The sequence below is a fragment of the Lagenorhynchus albirostris genome, chromosome 5 (genome assembly GCF_949774975.1).
Source record: "Lagenorhynchus albirostris chromosome 5, mLagAlb1.1, whole genome shotgun sequence".
Classification (NCBI taxonomy): domain Eukaryota; kingdom Metazoa; phylum Chordata; class Mammalia; order Artiodactyla; family Delphinidae; genus Lagenorhynchus; species Lagenorhynchus albirostris.
In genome coordinates this window covers 37,926,206-37,946,994 of record NC_083099.1, presented here as the reverse complement: position 1 = coordinate 37,946,994, position 20,789 = coordinate 37,926,206, and the positions used below count along the sequence as shown (strand labels likewise).

Sequence of the window (20,789 nt, the reverse complement as noted above, 5' to 3'; positions counted from 1 at the left end):
GAACCCAGGCAATCTTATTCTAGGACCTGTGCTGTTAACCAATATGTATACGACACACTGAGGTAATATACATCATGATTTCTGCATTAACTCTAATGACTTCTTAGCTGAGAATTTGTTAAACCCTTGCAAAAGGTGGTAAGGGAAAAGTTTCAGTTCCCTGTTTTAGTTCCTTTCTTTGTTAATTATCTGATTCTGCACCATCTCTTGACATTCATCTGTATGGGATTCACAACTTATATACGGCAAAATGAAGACCTCTTTGGATCAAGGAATTTAAAAATAATTGTAGAAGAATCTCAACTATCTGTAACTGATTGCAGCTCAGACTTTAAACACACGCAGCTCAGTAGTCGTGCATGTAGTTTTAGATATTTCTGCTCCTGCCAGCTAATGCATAGATCTGTGTAGGAAAAGACGAGGAAGGATATTCTCTGATGTGCTTACTGTAAAGCTCTGGGCACATTTGCTGGTTTCCCTTCACTTTGTTCTGTGTTGCTGGGGTATGAAGCAGTTTAAAAAGCTCCTCAGTTTTTGTTGATTAGGGAGCAACACTGAGTTTAAGACTTATCTGCAAAAGTTATCTCCATTTTGCCAAAATTATTGCCAGCGTGGTTCTACTTTTTGAGGCCTCTGATCAGAGCCACTACGATTTTACCCCTTGACTCACTCATAGCTGCTTGAGTGGGCGAACCTACCCAGGAAGCAGGGAGGGTCAGGGGAGTCAGGGCAGCTGACTGGAGACTAGAGAAGAGAAACTTTCGAGAAGATGAGATGTCCAATGGTACTAAATGCTGAAGATAGGTGAGGTGGTTAAAAGCTGAGGAACATTGTTTGGCTTTGGCAATTTAGTAGACTGTTGCTGGGGCAGATATGGAAGAGAGGCAGAAGTATAATTCAGGTTGCAGCGTGGTTAGGAATGAGTGGGAAGTAAGGGACTGAGTGAGTCGGAGCAGACTCTTCTTTCTCTGGCGGTGAAGAGCAGGTGGAGACTTCAAGCATGTGAAAGAGTTGAGGGAAAGTGTGTGCTTGCCAGAGTGCACGTGTGAGTGTGTGTGTGTGCAGGAGGTGAGAAGGCTGCTGAGCACATTATAAGTACAGTAGGAAGCAACACGTCAAGACAGAAGAGAAGAGGAAGAAGAATAACTACTGACACTGAGAGCTTACTCTGCTCCAGATAGGGCTTCATATTGTTTCTTTTAATGCACACGGCAACCTTGAGAGGAAAGTGAGGATTAGAGAAGGTAAGTAATTTGCCCAAGATCACACAGGTATTATTCTGGCAGATTAAACAGACAGATCTTTCGTACTCTAGAGACCTATAAGCTCTATGCGTGGAAGAGATGGAAAAGCAGAAAGAATATTTAGTACAGAAAGGTCCTAGAGGAGTTGGAATTTTAAAATATGGGTCAGTAAGACCAAGGGACATATTTACCCCAGAAGCAAAGAAAAATGGAATCAGAAAATACCATAAAAGAGATTAGAACTTAATTTCATTTTATTTCTTGGATAAAAATAGCCTATGTAGCAGGTGTAGGTGTCCAGCTAGGTTCCTAGGAGACCACCTATGATTCCATTAGGCTTATAGTGACAGAAACATATCCTTTTTAAAATCCTCTTATCGTGTCTGGTTTTTTTTTTTTTTTTTTTTTTTTTTTGCGGTACGCGGGCCTCTCACTGTTGTGGCCTCTCCCGTTGCGGAGCACAGGCTCCGGACGCGCAGGCTCAGCGGCCATGGCTCACGGGCCCAGCCGCTCCGCGGCATGTGGGATCTTCCCGGACCGGGGCACGAACCCGTGTGCCCTGCATCGGCAGGCGGACTCTCAACCACTGCGCCACCAGGGAAGCCCCTCGTGTCTGATTTTGATCATCCTCCAAATGATCTCAAGTTGTATACTGTACACTTGCAGGACTCTGCACTCATAAAACTATTCCTTTTACCTGGAATTCCCTTCCTCATCTATTTATGAGTATGGAGATGGACTACTAGTTAAGTGGCAAACCAAATAACTACTGAGATTGAATGAGTCCCATTCAAGAATTTCGTCTTATGATTTTTATCTACGAGGTTGTTGTTAGATTACATTGGCAGGGGTGTGTGAAATGGAAGAATTTTTATGTAAAGACTCCTAAAAAATGAGCAACAAATTACAACTGAGCTTTTCTATCCACTAAGCCATTCCAATTGAAATTCATGACCTACTTTATCTTATATTCTGTTGCCATAGTGCTTAGGTTAAATGTGTAACTAAAGAAAACTGATTTCCAGTGCAAATCTTCATTTTTATTGTGCCCTGCAGTGCTGCATGGATGATGCATGTGTGATAAGTCTCACATTTAGAAGATTCCAGGGGGAGGTTTGAGAGTTAAAGTATTATGGCCTCTATCAGTGGATATTAAGGTAACATATTTTCTGGATATCTGTATCATTTTCTTAAAGAAGTGAGTGACTTTATAAATTCCCTTAGGCACAAAAGAAACAGGATTTTCTGTCTGCTTCAGAAATGGTCTCTGACTTACACAGGCTAATCAGCATTTCCTAAAAAAGGAAAATATTTATCTTGGAAAATATAAGCTTCAAGCTCTAAGACAAATTCTTGTCCCTCAAGTATTTTAATGTCTCAATTGGTTTCAAAATCAATTCCGCAGTGAAGTGCGAATTTAGAATTCTCAAGACCTTATCTTTATATTAAAAAAACCAAAACAAAAGAGCTGGAAAACATCTGTCAATGTCAAGGTGTGTGTTTGGTGGGTGGGAGAAGGGGCCTGAACAAGTCTAAGGGCCAACATTCCCCAGCGTTCTCTACAAAAGGGCACCTTTCTTTCTAAATGGTAAGGCTTTTTTCATTACACCTGTGACATTGTGACTTTAATGAGAAATGTATATTTGGTCTTTGTCCATTGTTCCTGCAGGCAGCTCCTAAAACCCACAGGATTTCCTAAAGTGTTGAGAGTAATAAGGGTGTCCTTTGTTATGTTAATGAGATTACTTTTGGAAAGCCCCTGGGTAATGTAAGGATGGGGGCTGGTTGCCAGGGGAACCAAGCCTGATTAGAGGGTTGGACCTTTCATTCCCACCCCCCTGACCTTTGGGGAGGGAAGAGGGGCTAAGAGTTGAATCAATCACCAGTGGCCAATGATTTAATCAACTATGCATGTACAATGGAGCCTCCTTAAAAACCCAAAAGGAAGGTTGGAAAAGCTTCCAGGTTGGTGAACCAGAATGCTTTCCCGTGCTGGGTCCCAGAGTCTATTGGGATAGAAGCTCCTGTGTGCTAGACTTCGATCCCTGTGTCTCTTTATCTGGCTGGTCAATTCTTACCCTCTAATATCTTTTGCAAAAAAAAAAAAAGATAAACTAGGGAGTAAGCTGATTTCCTGAGTTCTGTAAGCTGCTCTAGCAAATTAATTCAACCCTAGGAGGGGGTCGCGGGAACCTCCAATTTATAGCCAGTCAGTCAGAAGTGCGGGTGACAACCTGGACTTGCAATTGGTGTCTGACTTGGGGGGCAGTTTTGAGGGACTGAGCCCTTAACCTGTGGAATCTGACAGGTCAGGTATATAGTGCCAGAATTAAGTTCAATTTGTGGGACACCTGGTCAGAGTTTCAGGGAATTGAGTTAATTGCTTAGAGGTATGGGAAAAAAATACATCATAACACCTTAATTTTCTTTTCTGTGTACAGTTAAGTCTCCATAAATCGGGGAGTTTATGGTGCAGATTCAACCCCAAACATGTTGTATTTGGCCTACATCACATTGGTTGTTGATTCTGTCTATCTTAGTTTGACGGCCTTTGGCAAAGTCAGCTTTTCAGTTATATCGATTCCGCCACTGTCTTTTTTTCTTTTTTAAAAACATTTTTATTGGAGTATGGTTGCTTTACAAGATCCCTTATGTCTTATGTTCTATACCTGGCACAATTCACTCACTGGGGTTATAAAAGGAAAAAACCTATTTCCTTCTACACTACTCCCAACATTTCTGACACTGAAGGTGTGTGTTTCTCCACCCTAAGCTAGCCTCTAATTTTTGGTGGACACCGACTGGGTGTCCTACAATTTAACTCAATTCTGACACGAACTACCCGGAGTCAGTGCAAACCTCGTAGGTTAAGGGCTTAGTCCCACAAGACTGCCCCCCACTTCAGATGCTAATCTCACGTCCCAGGTTGTTGCTTGTGCTTCTGACTAAATGACTTACATCGAGGGTTCCCACAATTCCCTCCTCAGGCTTGATAATTTGTGAGAATGGATCAGAGAACTCAGGAAAGTGCTTTACTTATGATTACTGGCTTATGACAAAGTTTACAACTCAGGAACAGCCAAATGGAAGAGATGCATGGGGGCACATTAAGTGGGAAGGTGCATGAAGATACCCTGTGCTCCCCGGGCGCCCCGCCCTCCCAGCACCAACCCAGAGGCTCTCTGAACCCCATTGTTTAAGGGTTTTATGAAGGCTCATTAAGCAGGTATGACTGATTAAATCATTGGCCACTGGTGATTAAGTCATCTCCAGGCCCTTATCTTCTTCCACTCCCCAGGGTAGTGGCGGGTGGAATGCGCTGAAAGTTCCAACCCTCACAGGGTTGGTTCCTCCAGCAATCAGTCCCCATTCTCCCAGGGCCAGCTCGTTAGCACAAACTCAGAGATGGCTGAAAGGGGTTTATGAAGAAAAACCAGAGATGCTTTTCTCACCCCCATTACTCAGGTAATTCCAAGGATTTTAGGAGTTCTGTTAGGAAGCGGGGCAGAGACCAAATATGTAATTCTTATTACGTCACAGGGTACTTGCTTGAATCTTGTATGCATTTGATCTTGTTACTTTTGCCTTAAACATATTGGGGGAGGGGTGATATATAAATTGATAAATTACATTGAGCAAAACCATTCATCTATGTTTTCGTTTGTTTATATTATTTATCTGTTTATATTATTTTTATATCTGTTTATATTATTTTTACTGTACTTCACATCTGTTTTGTCTTCATTTTTGGAGCATTTTTGCTTTATTGCAGGTGATGGGGGTCTCTTTTGGGCTTACAGAGGGAAATGAGGAAGCCTCAAGCATTTCTCCAATCACCCTTTCTCTAATACATGGCTGCTGGTGAGTTATGGTTTGTGCTTTCCACCTCTTCTCAGTCTGTCCTGTTTCTGTACACCTCTATTAATTGTGTCGCTTTCCGGGGGATTTTATGTTCAAACCCACTGAGACAGAGAATCCACTATGGAGATCCCAGCTTGCTCACTGAGGTTTCCCTATGGATAAGATGCAGAATCCTATCTGTCCAAGGATGTGCTGGCCAGAGCTGCTGTGTGTGACATGACTCTGCAAGGCAACTGATACACAAGAAACTACCCTTGGCTGCTTGTCCAAAATAGAACTTTTGGGGGGCAAGCACTTAGAATCTGAGACCTCACTGGTACAGAGGAGACCAGAACTCAATTGCAGTTAAGAGCATACATCCTGGAGTCATATTGCCTGTGGTTCATAGCTTGACTCTACCACTTACTAGTTGTGGGACCTTAGGTGAGTTACTGTACTAATCTGTGCCTCAGTTTCTTCATCTGACAAATGGGGATAATAATAACACACATCTCATAGTGCTCCTGTAAGGCTTAAATTAAATGATGTATGTGAAGGGTCTAGCATAGAGCTGGACATAAAACAGAAAGACTCAATAAATTGGTTATCATAATCATAATTATCATGGCTGTTATTTGGATACTTCCAAAGGTCTAGCACAGTGCCTTTCACATAGTAGCTTTTAAAAAATACTTGCTGAATGAATTCATGAAGCAATGAATTAATCACAGAGCAGTGCCTGAAATATGTAGTTTGGCTGAGTAAATTGTCTCCCAGGTGGGACTTTAAAATATTGGACCTAGAGACTAATATAAGTATTTCATATCTTCTTTCAAAAATTATTTCCATAATGAGAGTTGCATAGCAAATTGGCTTTTTAACAGAGAGCTTCCCCACCCCACAGTCCCTAGAGTAGTACTAGATGATCCATTTGTTAATCTTCATGATGTCCCAGTGTAAAGCTAGCAGTAGTTTTCTTTATTGGCTAGGCAACTTGCAGTGTCTGCCACAGAAAGATATATTAATTTTTAACTTGCCAGATTTTCTTCCACAAAGCCAATAGCAGTGGATGAGAGAAATTTGTGATCCATATCCCTGCCAGCAATAAATATTACTGCTTTAAATTTTTCCTCTTTTTCTTCTTTTTTTTTTTCATTCTGATAATGTGAAGTGATATAATGAAAATGTTAAGCTTGAAATTCACAGATTAGAAGCCGGCTGGTATGGAATCAAGTCCATCTATCTGTCTCCTTCATAGAATTGAACTATATTGAAATAGGAAAAATATATTGCAGATCTTTGTTTGGATAGAATCTATTGCCCACCCTTCTTTTTGTTTTTTAGCAGATTGTTATCTCTGCTTGTCCAAGGTGCCACAGACATATATACCATATATAGACGATCCTTAGACCTTGCTATTCTTCCAAAGGTACTAGATAGCATTTGGTATAAAAAGACACTGCTCCTGGGCTTCCCTGGTGGCGCAGTGGTTAAGAATCCACCTGCCGATGCAGGAGACACAGGTTCGAGCCCTGGTCTGGGAAGATCCCGCATGTCGCGGAACAACTAAGCCCGTGCACCACAACAACTGAGCCTGCGCTCTAGAGCCTGTGAGCCACAATTACTGAAGCCCGTGTGCCTAGAGCCCATGCTCCGCAACAAGAGAAGCCACCACAATGAGAAGGCTGCACACCTCAATGAAGAGTAGCCCCTGCTCGCCACAACTAGAGAAAGCCTGTGCACAGCAATGAAAAACCAACACAGCCAAAAATAAAAAAACAAAAAAACCCCCCCGAAACACTGCTCCAGTACTTCAGGTGTGCTATTACCTTCATGATTTTCATTGTTAACATAATGAAAAAAACCTCTGTCATAAGCATCATTGCTTATCATAGTTCTTATACTTATCCCATAAATTATAAATTCTTACTATTTTAGATTCTCTTCTGTTTAAATTTATTACCTTTAGTTTCTATTCTTGGTTTACAAAGTGCATTAATTTTTATCTACTAACATTTCAAACTTTTATCTTTTTTTAATTGTTTAGATATTTTTCTCAGGTGTAATTATTTTTAACCTCATCATTATTGTTTCTTATTTTCTTCCTCTTTTACTTTTAACTAGCTTGTTGATTTTGATCTTACAGTTTCTGATTTTATCTGTTATCTTCTTTTTATATCATTGATTTATAAATAGCAAGCAAGAAATCTAGTTAAAGAGACAGATCCAAAAGGTTTTGCTGATGAATTGGTCACAAATGGAGAGCAAAAGGAAGGAATTAAGTGTTGAAACTCAACATTTTAGCCCTAGCAAATGGGTGAAAAAGGATGTGATTTATTAAGGTAGGAAAAACAGAGAGGAATATTTTGGAAGAGAAAAATACGAGTTTCTTCACTATCACCACCACCACATAATAAAAGAAAGCACATTTAAACATTAAAAAAAGAAGACATAAATGTAGATATTTTTAAATGAATAGTTTGTTTTCTGAAAAATTCACTAGACGGTCCATTTTTTCTTCTTATTTTGCTGTGATTGGTGAAAACTTCTGGCATTTGGGAATACTTGCTGTAGATGATGAAAGGATTTATATTTCAGGAAAACTCATTGTGGTATCTATACAGAAAATAGGTTGAGGACTTCCCTGGTGGTGCAGTAGTTAAGAATCTGCCTGCCAATGCAGGGGACACGGGTTTGAGCCCTGGTCCGCGAATATCCCACATGCCGCGGAGCAACTAAGCCCGCGTGCCTAGAGCCCGTGCTCCGCAGTAAGAGAAACCAACGCAATGAGAAGCCCGCGCACCGCAACCAAGAGTATACCCCGCTTCTGCGGCAACCAGAGAAAAGCCTGTGCGCAGCAACAAAGACCCAATGCAGCCAAAAATTTTAAAAATATAAATAATTATTTTTAAAAAAGAGAATAGGTTGAAAAAGCCTGAAGACAGAAAGCTCCATTAGAACGGAAGCTGTGAAGGTCAATTACAACTGGAGAAGGTGAGAAAGATCTCTATTAACAGATCTGTTAAGTTGGTTGTTGAAGTTTTGCCTGTCAGTAGATGAAAGAAGCTTTTGCTGAGAATGAAGTGGTTGAGGATTAATTTTTGAAGAAAAAGTGATAACTCGAGTTAATGGTCTTTAGTTGTTTTAATCAGCATATTCAATTTTCTGAACTTCAGAGGCCTGTCCAGCCAACATATTGTCTTAGTATTGTTTTACCTAGCATGGCTTTGGAAGCCACATTATTTCAACTAAATCTTTAAAGTAATAAAAGTGTAGTAATTTGTAAATGTATTGGACACATGTTAAATATTATCTTCAGCAATGAGAACATGAGTTCCTTATAAGCAAGAGTGCCTTTTTTGTACAAAGGTAGGCTGTTACTTTGTTGAAAAGATCCCACACCCTGGAGACCAGCATTCCTGGTCTCTCACCCTCAAAATGGGCATATCATAGGATTCTTGAGGATATTTAATGAAATAATGGCTGTGTAAAGAAGGGGCTCAACACATGCTACCTACCTATACTTATCTTTCTCCTCTTCCTCTTCCAACGCCCCAGTGTAGGTACCCACAGGGCCGGCTAACCATGCGCCCGTTGAATGAATGACCATATGACTCAGAGCTCCTCATTTTGGAATTTCGACCGCTTGGAAAGCATGAGTCTACCAGCATCTGTGAAGTGTAACGTCAATAACGTTTTGTTAATTTAAAAAAAAAAAAAAAAGCACCCACTAAACTACAAGTCCCGGCTTTTTCCTAGAAACTGACGAGTCACGTGACTTGCCAGGAATCCGGAAGTCTGGCCCGCTCGCCCAATCATGCCGAGAAACCTACGTAGCGGCGCCAGGATGGCCAATCCTGCGGACGCTTGCCCCGCGCCGCGCAACGCCGGGTCCCTCTTCCGCGCGCGACGCTGATGGGTCGTTAGCGGATACGGTGGCCGCGGGGGTGGTGTCAGCGGCCTCTGCCAGGCTTGGCGCCCGGCTCGGAGCCTGACTCGGCCCTCTCGTCTGGCAGCCGCGGTTCCACCATGGCTCCCAAAGGCGGCTCCAAGCAGCAGTCCGAGGAGGACCTGCTCCTGCAGGATTTCAGCCGCAACCTCTCGGCCAAGTCCTCGGCGCTCTTCTTCGGGAACGCCTTCATCGTGTCCGCCATCCCCATTTGTGAGCGCTTGGAGAGAGGCGGGCGGGGAGGCCGCCGGCGGGTCGGCCTGGGCGGGGACGTGGCAGGGCCGGGCGGACCGGCGAGGCGTGAGCCGGCGCCCGCACTCTCCCCAGCTCGCCCTGGGCTCGGGGGCAGCACGTAGCCTCTGTGGGCCTCCGTGATCTGGTCCAGGGTAGTGGTGGGCGGCATCCCAGGAGAGTCACCTGTGGCGCGTTTTAAAAGTACGCTAGCTCGTTCCCGGGCCTCACTCCTGCGGATTGTGAGTTACTCGTTCCGGGATGGCGGCCCCGAATCAGTATTAAAACTAACGCTCGGGTTAAGATCGTGTGATGTTAACATTTAGGCATATAGCCTATTTGCTTTTTTTCCCTAGAACTATCGTTTGCTCTTACGAGATCTTAAACTTATTACTTATTTTGGAGAAACTCATGAATTAAGATGAGAGACATTAACACCTGCACAGAATTAGAAGTGTAGCTTTAGGAGAACTGCTTCACGCAGAACATTATTTTCCTAGTTTGACGAGAGAAGTTGCCAAGGGCCCGCTCTACAATGTGTAGTAACCCTTTTAATAAGCCTATTAGGGCAATTCTGAAATTCTTACTTGGATGGAAAAACTACACAGTCTTGGCCAAGGTTGTTTTTAGAGCTCAGGGTTCCCGAATGTGAATTTCCTCTCACATTGCTGCACTGTTGTTGGACAGTCAAATCCAGATGTATTTTCTCTTTCGGTTTTATAAAACCCAGCGTGCAGTTAACGTGGTGTGGAGCCTTTTGGTTCACTGGCAGCACTGAGCACTGCCTTGATTTCAGATAACAGCCATGTCAGCGTGTAAACTGTGGTTTGGGGCTGCACATGGCGTTTTGGAATGGCCTGTAGTTAGCGTTATAGTACCCTTTAGAATGAAATTTGAAGTCTGAATTGTGATTTTGTTGAGCCAGGGTTCTCATTTTAGAAGCAGAAATCTCATAATGTACTAGTTATAGAAAGGTTATGTTTTTCAAGTGTTCTCAACTAGGGAAACTTGAGACTAACGTTTTACTGGATATCACACTTCTGAAGTTCCCCTTGTACTGTACTGGATTCCCTAATCAGGGCTGTATTTTACCAGGTTTAGCTATAATTAATTCAGCAGGCTTTTGTAACTGGCTGGTAATATTTTGTTTCTTTTTGTATCCCCCTCTCCCCCTTTTATCTTAATTCAGGGCTATACTGGCGAATATGGCATATGGATCTTATTCAGTCTGCTGTTCTGTATAGTGTGATGACCCTAGTAAGCACATATTTGGTAGCCTTTGCATACAAAAATGTGAAATTTGTTCTCAAGCACAAGTAAGTATATTTCTCAAGAGAAAGTATATATTGTTGCATTTTTATATAGTAGGAGGTCTTCTTAAAGACCATTTGTGTATGTGTGGGTTTCAGTAAGCACTATTTTGAGATACATAGGTATGTATATTTGGAGGGGGAGGCACATTAATGGTATGAAGGAGTAGCAACTAATCGAAAAGCAGAGACAGTACTTCTAACACTGCTATGGAAGTGGGTATTGATGGTGGAATTAAAACACTTAAGTACCATCCTTAATCATTGGGTTCAGAAAAACAAACCCACCAAGTAAAGTAACATTTTAGAAGTCAAATGGAATTCTTTCTAGAAGGAATTGTTCCGGGCTCACCATGTAGAATTTTTGGATGTGAAAGAAGTGGTCTTTTTTTCTTATATTCAACACTGACATTTTTAATGCTAATTGCATTTTTCTTATGAGAATATGAAAATGTAAAAGGTTACTCTATTTTCTCTATTTCTACCTTCATTTTATCATGTCACTCTCCTGACAACTCTTCATGGCCTTCTCTTTTCTAAATGTATTAAATCCAGATTCTTCCAGGCCCTGGAATGCAAGTCTTCTGCCTCCTACCAGTGGGGCCTTGTCTTTTAGGATTGGGCCTTAGATCTTATGACTCAGCTTTGAACTGACTTCTGACTCATCCTTTGAACGTGACTTGTTCCCTCCCTCATTTAGAGTCATCTCCCTTTCTTTCCATTCTTACATGTCTGGTATTTCAAGACTTCGGAATCTTTTCCAGAGAAATCTTAACTGTCCTTATTGTTCCTGTGTTAAGCTTTCTAGTGATGAGTAGAAACACATTGAGATGATCTCAGTTAACAGGGATTTATTGTAAGCAGGCCAGAAATGGTCTCAGCAACTGAAACTGGCCTCAGCAGCCTCTCCACTGTCGTTCTTGAGTCCAGGTTGGCGTCCAGGTTGTGCGTGGCTGTTGCTAGAACGGCTAAATCCAGGTCATCTTTGTTGTCTCCCTGCTTGACAGCCCCTCTTCACTAACTGCCATGCCAGGATTCAGCCCATCTCGGCCTCTGCTGTCCTGGGCTGTCTTTCTTGTGAGGCATGGCCATCTGTGGATAGCGAAGCCCTCAGAAGTGGGAGTTTTGCATGACCCATCCTTTGTGATTCCCTTGGAACTCAGTCCCTTTGGGACCTAGTGTTTTTTCACTTGTTCTGCATATCATTTTTATTCGCCTTTTTGGAGTCAAAAATCATGTTCTTTCCCCTCATTTCTCCTTTCGGCTTCTTGAGGGCAACTGCCATGTCTTTTGTTTATTTCCCTTACAATAGTTAATGGTACATTTAATTTAGTTCAGTAAAATTCCAGTGACCTACTGACTTAATACACTCTCTGAATGGAATTATTTTTTAGTCGTAGTTTTGGTGTAATATTAAATATTGCTACTGACATCAAAACTCCTACAGATTGGCAAGATTGTTAAGGCTTAAAGAGCCAGCAAGATTCTGAGTGTGGGTAGGTGTTGGTAGAGAGAATGGCTTCAGAGGCGACAGTCTGGATTCCAGTCCCAGCTCTGCTGCTCTTAAATGCAGAGCCTTGGGCATGCATTTCATCTTTCTAGACTTCAGATTCTTGAGCTGTAAAATGGGAGTACTAATGGTACCTCGTGGGATGGTGAGGATTAAATATGATACGTGCGACATAAACCATGGCGTCTGGCATGTAATAAATGTTTGTGTGCAGTGTTGGAGAGGTTGGAGGTGAGAGATCCCACAGGAATTTTTTTTTTAAGGTGGCATGATTTTAAAAATGTTTGCAAAGATGTTTTTTTATCTCAGTTGGCTGAGAGCTGGGCCCGTGGATTTCCCTGTTTTGTTTTAGAGCATTCAGTGCTGAGTGAGGTTTGTTTTCTAAGAGCACTGAGATGGAAGGTAGGGCTTCCTACAGTTGTAATAAACCTACAGCGTGGCTGTTAATGTCTCTGTTAGGCAAGTATAGAATTGTAGACATAGAAGAGAAATTAACTAGTTATCTGGTTCAGTGTCTTCAGGAAGATTTGTTATGTGGACAGATGATTGACTATTTGTCCAAGAGATGCTTAGAGCCAACTCCTCTGAAAATAGTTTATTCCTGTGTCCTAGCACCCTGACAGTCAGGGGTGGTGGTGTGTGTGTGTATTTTTTTTTACCCTCTGTTCTGCTAAGAAAGGTTTCTGCTGTAAACCATGTCCATTTCTTATCAATTGGCCTTTCCTAGAAAAAAGCAGTCTTATGTGAAGTTCAGGAAACACTTAATAAGTGCCTGGGATTTGCTAGAGATTAAGAGATGAGAGTCTCTGCCCTGCGGAACTGAACTTTTACATAATAAAATGAGTCAGGGAAAGTTGGACATTATAGTGCCTTAAAGTATCTCTTAAAGCAGCTACCTGCTCTCTTAGCTGCCTTTTTCTTTACGTTTCAGAACTTATTTCCTTTTACCTGTTTTTTTTAGACAAACTGATTTTCCTCCCTCCAGTTATCAATCTGTGGAAAAATACATCAGTTGAAGCTGACTAAAGGTTTTCTTTTTAATAATGTCACTTCTAACTTGATTCTTGAGTGAGAGAGAGAGATGGAGATATAGGTAAAACCAGCCTGAATTTGTGCTTAATTTGTAGCCCAGAAGCTCATGTGGTTGGAGAAAGGTTGAGAACTATTGCCTTGAATGATCTTGGGTTTTTCAGGAATCCATCCTGATTTTCCCCCAGTTTCCTTTGGTCCACTGACCAGAACTTAATATACATAGTAATGAGGGATTGAGTAATTGAACATAGATTGAACAGATATCTGTCTCTATGGTGCACATCCTGTTGCTTTCAATACATCTCAGTATCGTGTTGAATGTTTTCTTAGTGGGACTTTGTAATTGTTATATTTTGCTTGTGATCAGTTATTACTTTTTCTATGTTTATGGCTAATCAGTTTCTCCCATATTATGAAAAATAAATCATGTTGAATTTAAATGTCTAATCTTTGGGAGGCTTTTTGTATTTCATCACAGGTTAAATTTTATCCTCTCTTTCACTAGCAACCCCATCTGATAAAATTCACCTCATAGATTTTTTTAGGATTATGTCATTTCTTTCTTTATCTGACTTATCACTAAAGATTCTGATCTGATTTCTTGAATAGCACTTCCAGCCTTTTCTGGCTAATTCCATATTATCTCTTGGTGCAACTCTCAAACCAGTAGTTTGTTTAACTAAAAGTGCTGTGGTCACTCCTTAACCATGTGGTATTATTTCTTTTTAGTGAAATTCCCCTTTGGAGTAAAGTTAAAAGCTTTACTTTAAGATATTACAGCTATTAATTCTCTCTTTGTTAAGCTTAGTTTTCTCTCCTGTTATTTATTGGAATTGAAATCATGTATCATTTGCTAATGCCTTAACAAATTTATTTGTGGAACAGTTAAATTATGAGTTAAAACAAAGTGGAGCTATAACGATTCATAACTAAACTGTGTTAATAGCATTTGACTTTTATTTCCATATTAAATACCTAACTTAGGAAAATTCTCCCTTTTAAGCAGAAATCAAAACACATCACTAATAAACCACATCTTGGAAGTTTCTTGAACTCCCTCTTTTTTGGCTAGCACAGTGTAATAAACTTGGAACTTTCTGTCCAGCTTATTTTCTTGAAATGTAAAGTATATAGTTGCCAATACAAGATACGAGTACAGAGTGTTTCTAAGAGAGTGTGATGTTCACTCCTGGAGCACGTGGAAACCTTTTTTCTTTTCCTTCCAGAGTAGCACAGAAGAGGGAGGATGCTGTTTCCAAAGAAGTGACTCGAAAACTTTCTGAAGCTGATAACAGAAAGATGTCTCGGAAGGAGAAAGATGAAAGGTTTGGCTCCCTATTTAAAGTGTTTGTGGTAATCAAAAAGGGGGTTATTTGTAGAAAATAAGTTTTTGGTTTCTGCTTAGAGCATGTGGATATTAGAATTATCTGAGGAAAACGTTGGTATTAGAAGTCAGGGTAATGAGAATAATAACTGACTTTTTGAGTTTTTATTACTACCAGATACTTTTCTTTGTGCTGTACACAGTTCATTTATTCCTCCAAAGAGCTCCATGAGGTAGGTACTGTTGTTTTCTCCACTTTACACCTGAGGAATCTGAGGTACAGAAAGCTTGGGTACCTTGCCCAAGGCCATAGATTAGTGTGCGGTAAAACCAGGATAAGAGTGCAGCCAGTCTGACTTGAGAGCTTGTATTCAGCTGCTCTGCTGGAATTTAGGAGCCTGCAGAGCTGTGTCCAGTGCTGGCTCTGCCACTTGGTAGCTGTGTGACCTTGAGGCTATCACCTAACCCCTCTGGGTCTGAAGAGTTTATGTTGTGTTGTGTGTTAGCATTTTTAGGTGGTGGTATTTCTGCTCCTGAGCTTTCCTAGGGACATCTGGTTCTTGGTTATCTGCATTGTTTGGGAAAAAGAAAAGAATTAGGTTTGTCTCCTGTTGCCGAATTCTGTGCCACATTTGTTAGTCCCACCCCCAATTTTTCCTGACAGCTGCTGTTAGAAGGCTAAAAAACAGTCTGACATCTGAATAGAAGTCTCTGAATGATTGAGTAAACTTGTGCTTAAGAGTTGCCAGATGGTTTAATAGAGTCATGAGTCGAGGCTGTTTTCATGGATCTTAAATTTTAGTATCTACGAGGTGCTTTATGAAATGGAATTTTTATCCCACTTTTCTCCAGAAAGACTTTGTGGGGACTTGCAATATTAAATTGCATGTGAAACAAAGCAATACAATTTAAAAAGATCAGAAACCGTTTAAAAGTAAGAAAAGGTGGATGAACAAGCACCTTAGCATTAGTTACAGCACTTGGGCACTAAACTCAGCTCTGAGCTTCCAAGTGTCAGGAAGCATCCAGAGTCACCCAGCTTTCATTGTTGGATGAGAAGCAGCGTGCACGTCCTTCTGAAAAGAAACTTTCCTGGCACTGAATCTTGGAAGGACTTTATCAAGTGGATCCTTATTTAAGGGACACTGAGTAACTTAATGAACAGTGTCTTCTACAGTGGTTTTGGACAGGCACCAGAACATTATTGAAATGATGACGTCCTATGGATCCTTCATAAAACTGAAGGCACAATATTAAACTCATGACAGTGAAGGCCTGTTTTTTATGGAGCCGCTTCAAAGACCTCTGGCTCTGCATAGCTTTTGTTTTTAGAATTGCAAAGTTTTTTTTTTTTTAAAGATTTTTTTGATGTGGACCATTTTTTAAAAAATTAATTATTTATTTTTGGCTGTGTTGGGTCTTCGTTTCTGTGCAAGGGCTTTCTCCAGTTGTGGCGAGCCGGGGCCACTCTTCATCGCGGTGTGCGGGCCTCTCACTGTCGCAGCCTCTCCTGTTGCAGAACACAGGCTCCAGACGCGCAGGCTCATTAGTTGTGACTCACGGGCTTAGTTGCTCCACAGCATGTGGGATCTTCCCGGACTGGGGCACAAGCCCGTGTCCCCTGCATCGGCAGGCGGACTCTCAACCACTGCGCCACCAGGGAGGCCCTGCATAGCTTTTTAATTGCAAGTTTTTGCATAGGGATAGATCTTAGAGAATCTAGACCACTTTCTTTTAACCTTTTCATCAAATTATAATATTCATTAGAACATTGGTTCTTAAATGGAATGCACATCATAGTTACCCAAATTTCAAAATGCTTGTTACAAGCTCTTACAGGTCTTACAGGTTTTAGGTGATTAATTGTATCAGAGATGGCAGATGGGTCTCTTCTGCCCACTACAGACTTGCCTGATTTGGTCTGGCACTTTTTCTTGATCCTGGGATGTGTCTCAGAATCTTTCTCAGTGTGGTATTCAGGTAGTCTCTACTAGTGGATCAGAGTTGGAATTGGAAATGAAACCTCTTCGCCGTTGCCTAGACCAGGTATTTCAGAGTAGGATGAAATGGAGGTTTTATTGATAAATAAAATGCAGAGTGTCAGAAGATTATAAAATTTTCATTCTTGTCACCAGTAGAAACTAGTGCTGTTTGTAATTCTCTCGCAAAGGCCATGCTGGATACAGTTGTACCCAGGTCTGTACTCATTATTGATGCTGATAACTGGATCCAAGACTCCCTTTAAGATCCAGTATTTTTCTTCCTCAAAGGATTAGTTACTTCCAATAGATTTAAGAGAAGGCTTATCGGCATCTTTCTGCCCAGATGGGTATCTTCAAACCTCTATCTAAAATCATTTGGAATATGGACTACATGCCACTTTGAACCTACTTTTCTACCTTTCCAAGGAAATTAGCAGAGGAGAATCAGATTCATTAACATTTGTCCCAAGGTACGAATGTTATTTCTCCTTGACTTACTGACGGTCCATCATTTAGTATTATCAGATTGTAAGAGTTGTTGAGTTTTTTGGTCTCAACTTTTCTCCTGTTTTAGGAAGTGCTCCTTGGAAAAATGACTGCTTGAGAATGTTCTCCCAAACTAGATTTCCTACCAGTGAAGCTTTTGCGGAACCATTGCTGATGAGGGCAAATGGAGGTCCTAAACTTTTTCAAAATAAACCAGGGTGGACTAGAAAAAGTTGAGAGCTGTCAGTCCTGACTGTGTATACCCTGATGTAACACACGGTCTTTGCGAGCTGGGATAACCTAAAGGATTAAGCCACTCTTTCATCAAAAATGTCTTGAAGATGGTTCTGATTCAGGGCATGATGGGGAGTTAGGGAAAATTGCTGCGATGGAGGTGTGATAATTTAATCACCAGCAGTAAAGGCATGCTAGTGGCCTACTTAAGGAACCTGTCTTCACTGGGTCTTGTGCCAGAGTCTTAAAAACAGAGGCAATTGTTCTGAGTGTTTTGTAGCATTAAACCATGTTGGGACTATGGATATTTCTGGGCTGGTGTTTTCTTTGATCATTGTTAGAATGGTGTAATGTATTAATTCCAAGTCACGTATAGTTTTTAAATTTACATTTAAACTTCTCTGAAATCAGAGGCTATTTTATAGTTGATAGCTGCATTTAATGTAATGTCCTTCACTTCTTCCAAAGTTTACAGCAAATTGAAGATTTATTAAGTTGATGGTATCTACAGAATCAAGGAAATATGGCATATGTATTAGAGACCACAAATTTCTTCTGACGAAGATAAGAGGCTAAACCTTCCATTTAGCTCCTTTACAGCCATGCTTGTTGACTTTGGATTAGAACATTTGGTGACTAAAACATGGCAGTTAGTACTGACGTTAGCCATAGTGCTGTCCTTAGGATTAGTTGGGGGTACTATCTGGCCCCAGAGTAATGTATCTTTCTGGGGGAGAAAACATCTATGGCAATGAGTTACAGCCTTTTTGATAATGACCTACAGTAAAAAAATATATATATATTTTACTCTTTGACCAAATACACTTTTACATACACACATGTAAATGTTTCACAGAACAATAATTATTACCCTACTGTATGTGATGCACTTGATACTTTTCTGTTTTTTCCTTTTTTTCTTTAACGTGCTGGTCTCAACTCACTCTAATTTTTCCCGAACATCAGATCCACTCAGTTGATTTCATGTCCCACTAATGGGTCACAACCTACCTACTCTTTTAACTTTGTAAATTGCTTTACAAAGTTAATTAACTGAGGGAAATAAAGGTTCCCTTATTCATAGGCACCCTGGAACTTCCTGTTGCCTGTGTGAAGAGGTAAAAGAAAAGGTTGATAAAGTACTAGTAAATTACTATGATATCATAATGCGTAAAGAAGATTAAATAAAAAGTAAATGGGTTTCACAGAAGTTAAAAACTTCTCCTAATGATCAAGCAGATTCTTAGTTTGAATTAAATAAAGATGGATAAAGAGAGTCACAGACAAGTCTGCTTCTGTGATGCCACAGCTAGCTTTGTCCATGGGCTTGTCTTAAGGCGAAATATTGAAGGCTGACATCTGTAGACTGTAGAGCGTCTCAAGCCTCAAACAGCTGAGAAAGCCCTGTCAGGCTGCTAATCATCAAGTTTGTTTTTGGTGAGTACCTAGAGAAAGATGCCTATTTCAGTTGCTGATGAAACCAAGCTAATTTCAATTAATCGGTCCCTTCCTGCAAAGCTCTAACTGCCTGGGAAGAAGGTAACATACCCAGCAACTGTTTCTTGAGCATGGATAAAGTTTTTGTTTTTTTTGTCTGTATCGTGCGGCTTGCGGGATCTTAGTTCCCTGACCAGGGATTGAATCTGGACCCCAGCAGTGAAAGCACCGAGTCCTAACCACAGGACCACCAGGGAAATTCCTGAGCATCAGTAAAGTGAAATATCTTTTTCAGTAGGAAAAAGGAGACAATGCTGACTGAATTTAATATTAAAAACAGATTCTGCCCAGAACACTTAAGGAAAAACTTACTATGAGCTAGAGCCATGTGGTATTTAAAATTTTTAGTACCTATTTAAAAACTTAAATGACTTGTTTTGTGTCCACAGAATCTTGTGGAAGAAGAATGAAGTTGCTGATTATGAAGCTACAACATTTTCCATCTTCTATAATAACACCCTATTTCTGGTCTTGGTCATTGTTGCGTCCTTCTTTATATTGAAGAACTTCAACCCCACAGTGTATCCTTTTAAAGGTTGATTATCTTTTTTAGAAGTCTAGAAACAGTTCGTTTTAGTTTTGATTTGTCTGAGTATTTTCTGATAACAAAAAACGACACAGGGAGTCAGTCCTTGAAAAAGCACCGTGACCTCAGGCAAGTTTCTGGACATTTAAAATACGGGCTTTTGGTTTGATCTAAAGTTCTTTCAAGTTTATGAATTAAGACTTCATGATAAATAAGTATTACAAAGCAGTCTTACGTATATGATGATGTGTACCTGCCTAGTTTAAAAAAACTTCTAAGGAGACAAAGCAAACTTGTCTTCTTTGCTACCTCCTGGCATGAGCCCTGTGTCTGCTGGTACTTTGGGGCTTTGGGGTTGGGTGGATAGGCAGTGGAGTTAAATTGGCACATTTCATAATAGCTTAACGGTGTTTCAAGCTGCTCTTAAATTGAGCTTCTGGGCAAGAATCAGTCTTCTCTTGTTAAGGTAATTTATTAAAGGTATTATCCAGGAGTGTGCAGCCAAACTTTTAACCATTGGAGATTTTGATGTAATAAAATATCAGACACCCTCCAACTTGTATCTCCTGGGACTACTGGAGTGGTGTGCCCCAAACACTCTAGTCCTGAGGCTGAGAGTAGCTGCAGACTTTCAGAACCTCCTTGCTTTTACAGGCTAGTTGTAGCCAAAACACTGATAGACAGGGAAGACTTATTTTTCCTTTGCTCTTGATGTGGGGGTTGGGGGGTTGGGGAAATCAAGTCCCTTCTTCCTCCCCATGTTCTTTGATCAGTTCGTTTCCTGCAGGTTAAATGGAATTCAGATGTTTTATTTGTGATCATGTGTTCTAGGTTTCTGTCTCAAGTGTTTTCTTTTTAAAATTGGAACACGTTTCCTGTGAATGTTCTTCATTCTTTACAATCTCCTCTCTTGTAAATTGCATTTGCAGACATTGGGACTGCACATTATTGTCATTAGACAGCGGCAGGAGGGAAACAGTACATTCCAAAGAGATGGGTTCTTTTTGTTTTGTTGAAAACCAATTTGGGGTTGATTTTTCCTTAACATTAAATTCTTACAGGAACTACATTTTGTCCATAAGTGCTTCGTCGGGCCTCATCGCCCTCCTGTCTACTGGCTCCAAGTAGAGCACGTCAGCTTCCCTCCACCGCCCTGGCTTTGTGTCTATGGGTGGCCTGTGGTATATGGAAAAGTAGCAGGGTGGTCAGGGTGGAAGACACACAAGCTGTTTTTGTAAAAGTCTGGAGTTTGAGGGTTTGAAAAACCCAACAAAATGTAATTCAATATTTGTCTATTGGCTCTTTTTTTTTTTTGACAGATTGTTGAAATTAAATGAATTGAAAGGGAAACTCAAGAGTACCAGGACATTTATTAAAAGGCAAAAGTGTTGCAATATGTTATAATCACAAGGGGAGAAAATAACTTGTTTCCTTGACTTGTCAGAGGTCACAGTAACCTGGACTGAGCTGTTATTATTTATAATAGTAGCAAGAAGTTAATAATTGGTTCTGTGTGTTCCAAGCACAATATTACAACTTTTTTTTGAACCACAAATATCAGAATGAGTCCTCTCCCTCTGGGGGATTGAACAGAAGCTTCATGTTTGCAAGTCTCTGAATTTGT

The 20,789-nt window shown here is 40.7% G+C and overlaps 2 protein-coding genes across 2 annotated transcripts in view; one reads left to right on the top strand and one right to left on the bottom strand.

The window, feature by feature from the left end:
• The window catches only part of KCNAB1 (potassium voltage-gated channel subfamily A regulatory beta subunit 1), a 419,111-nt gene that overhangs the window by 309 nt on the left and 398,013 nt on the right, over positions 1-20,789 (bottom strand). The gene's annotated exons all lie outside the window — the stretch shown is intronic.
• On the top strand, positions 8,978-20,515 carry SSR3 (signal sequence receptor subunit 3). The gene is made up of 5 exons (XM_060149878.1): positions 8,978-9,246; positions 10,454-10,580; positions 14,343-14,441; positions 19,029-19,160; positions 20,227-20,515. The coding sequence occupies exons 1-5, from the start codon at positions 9,114-9,116 to the stop codon at positions 20,291-20,293; spliced, it is 558 nt and encodes a 185-aa protein (XP_060005861.1). The 5' UTR covers positions 8,978-9,113; the 3' UTR covers positions 20,294-20,515.

Excerpts from the sequence above, each read along its gene's own strand:
- SSR3 (XM_060149878.1), top strand. The coding sequence starts at position 9,114 with ATGGCTCCCAAAGGCGGCTCCAAGCAGCAGTCCGAGGAGGACCTGCTC. Across the intron at positions 14,442-19,028 it reads CGGAAGGAGAAAGATGAAAG|AATCTTGTGGAAGAAGAATG; the intron begins GTTTGGCTCCCT and ends TTGTGTCCACAG. Across the intron at positions 19,161-20,226 it reads AAGAACTTCAACCCCACAGT|GAACTACATTTTGTCCATAA; the intron begins GTATCCTTTTAA and ends AAATTCTTACAG.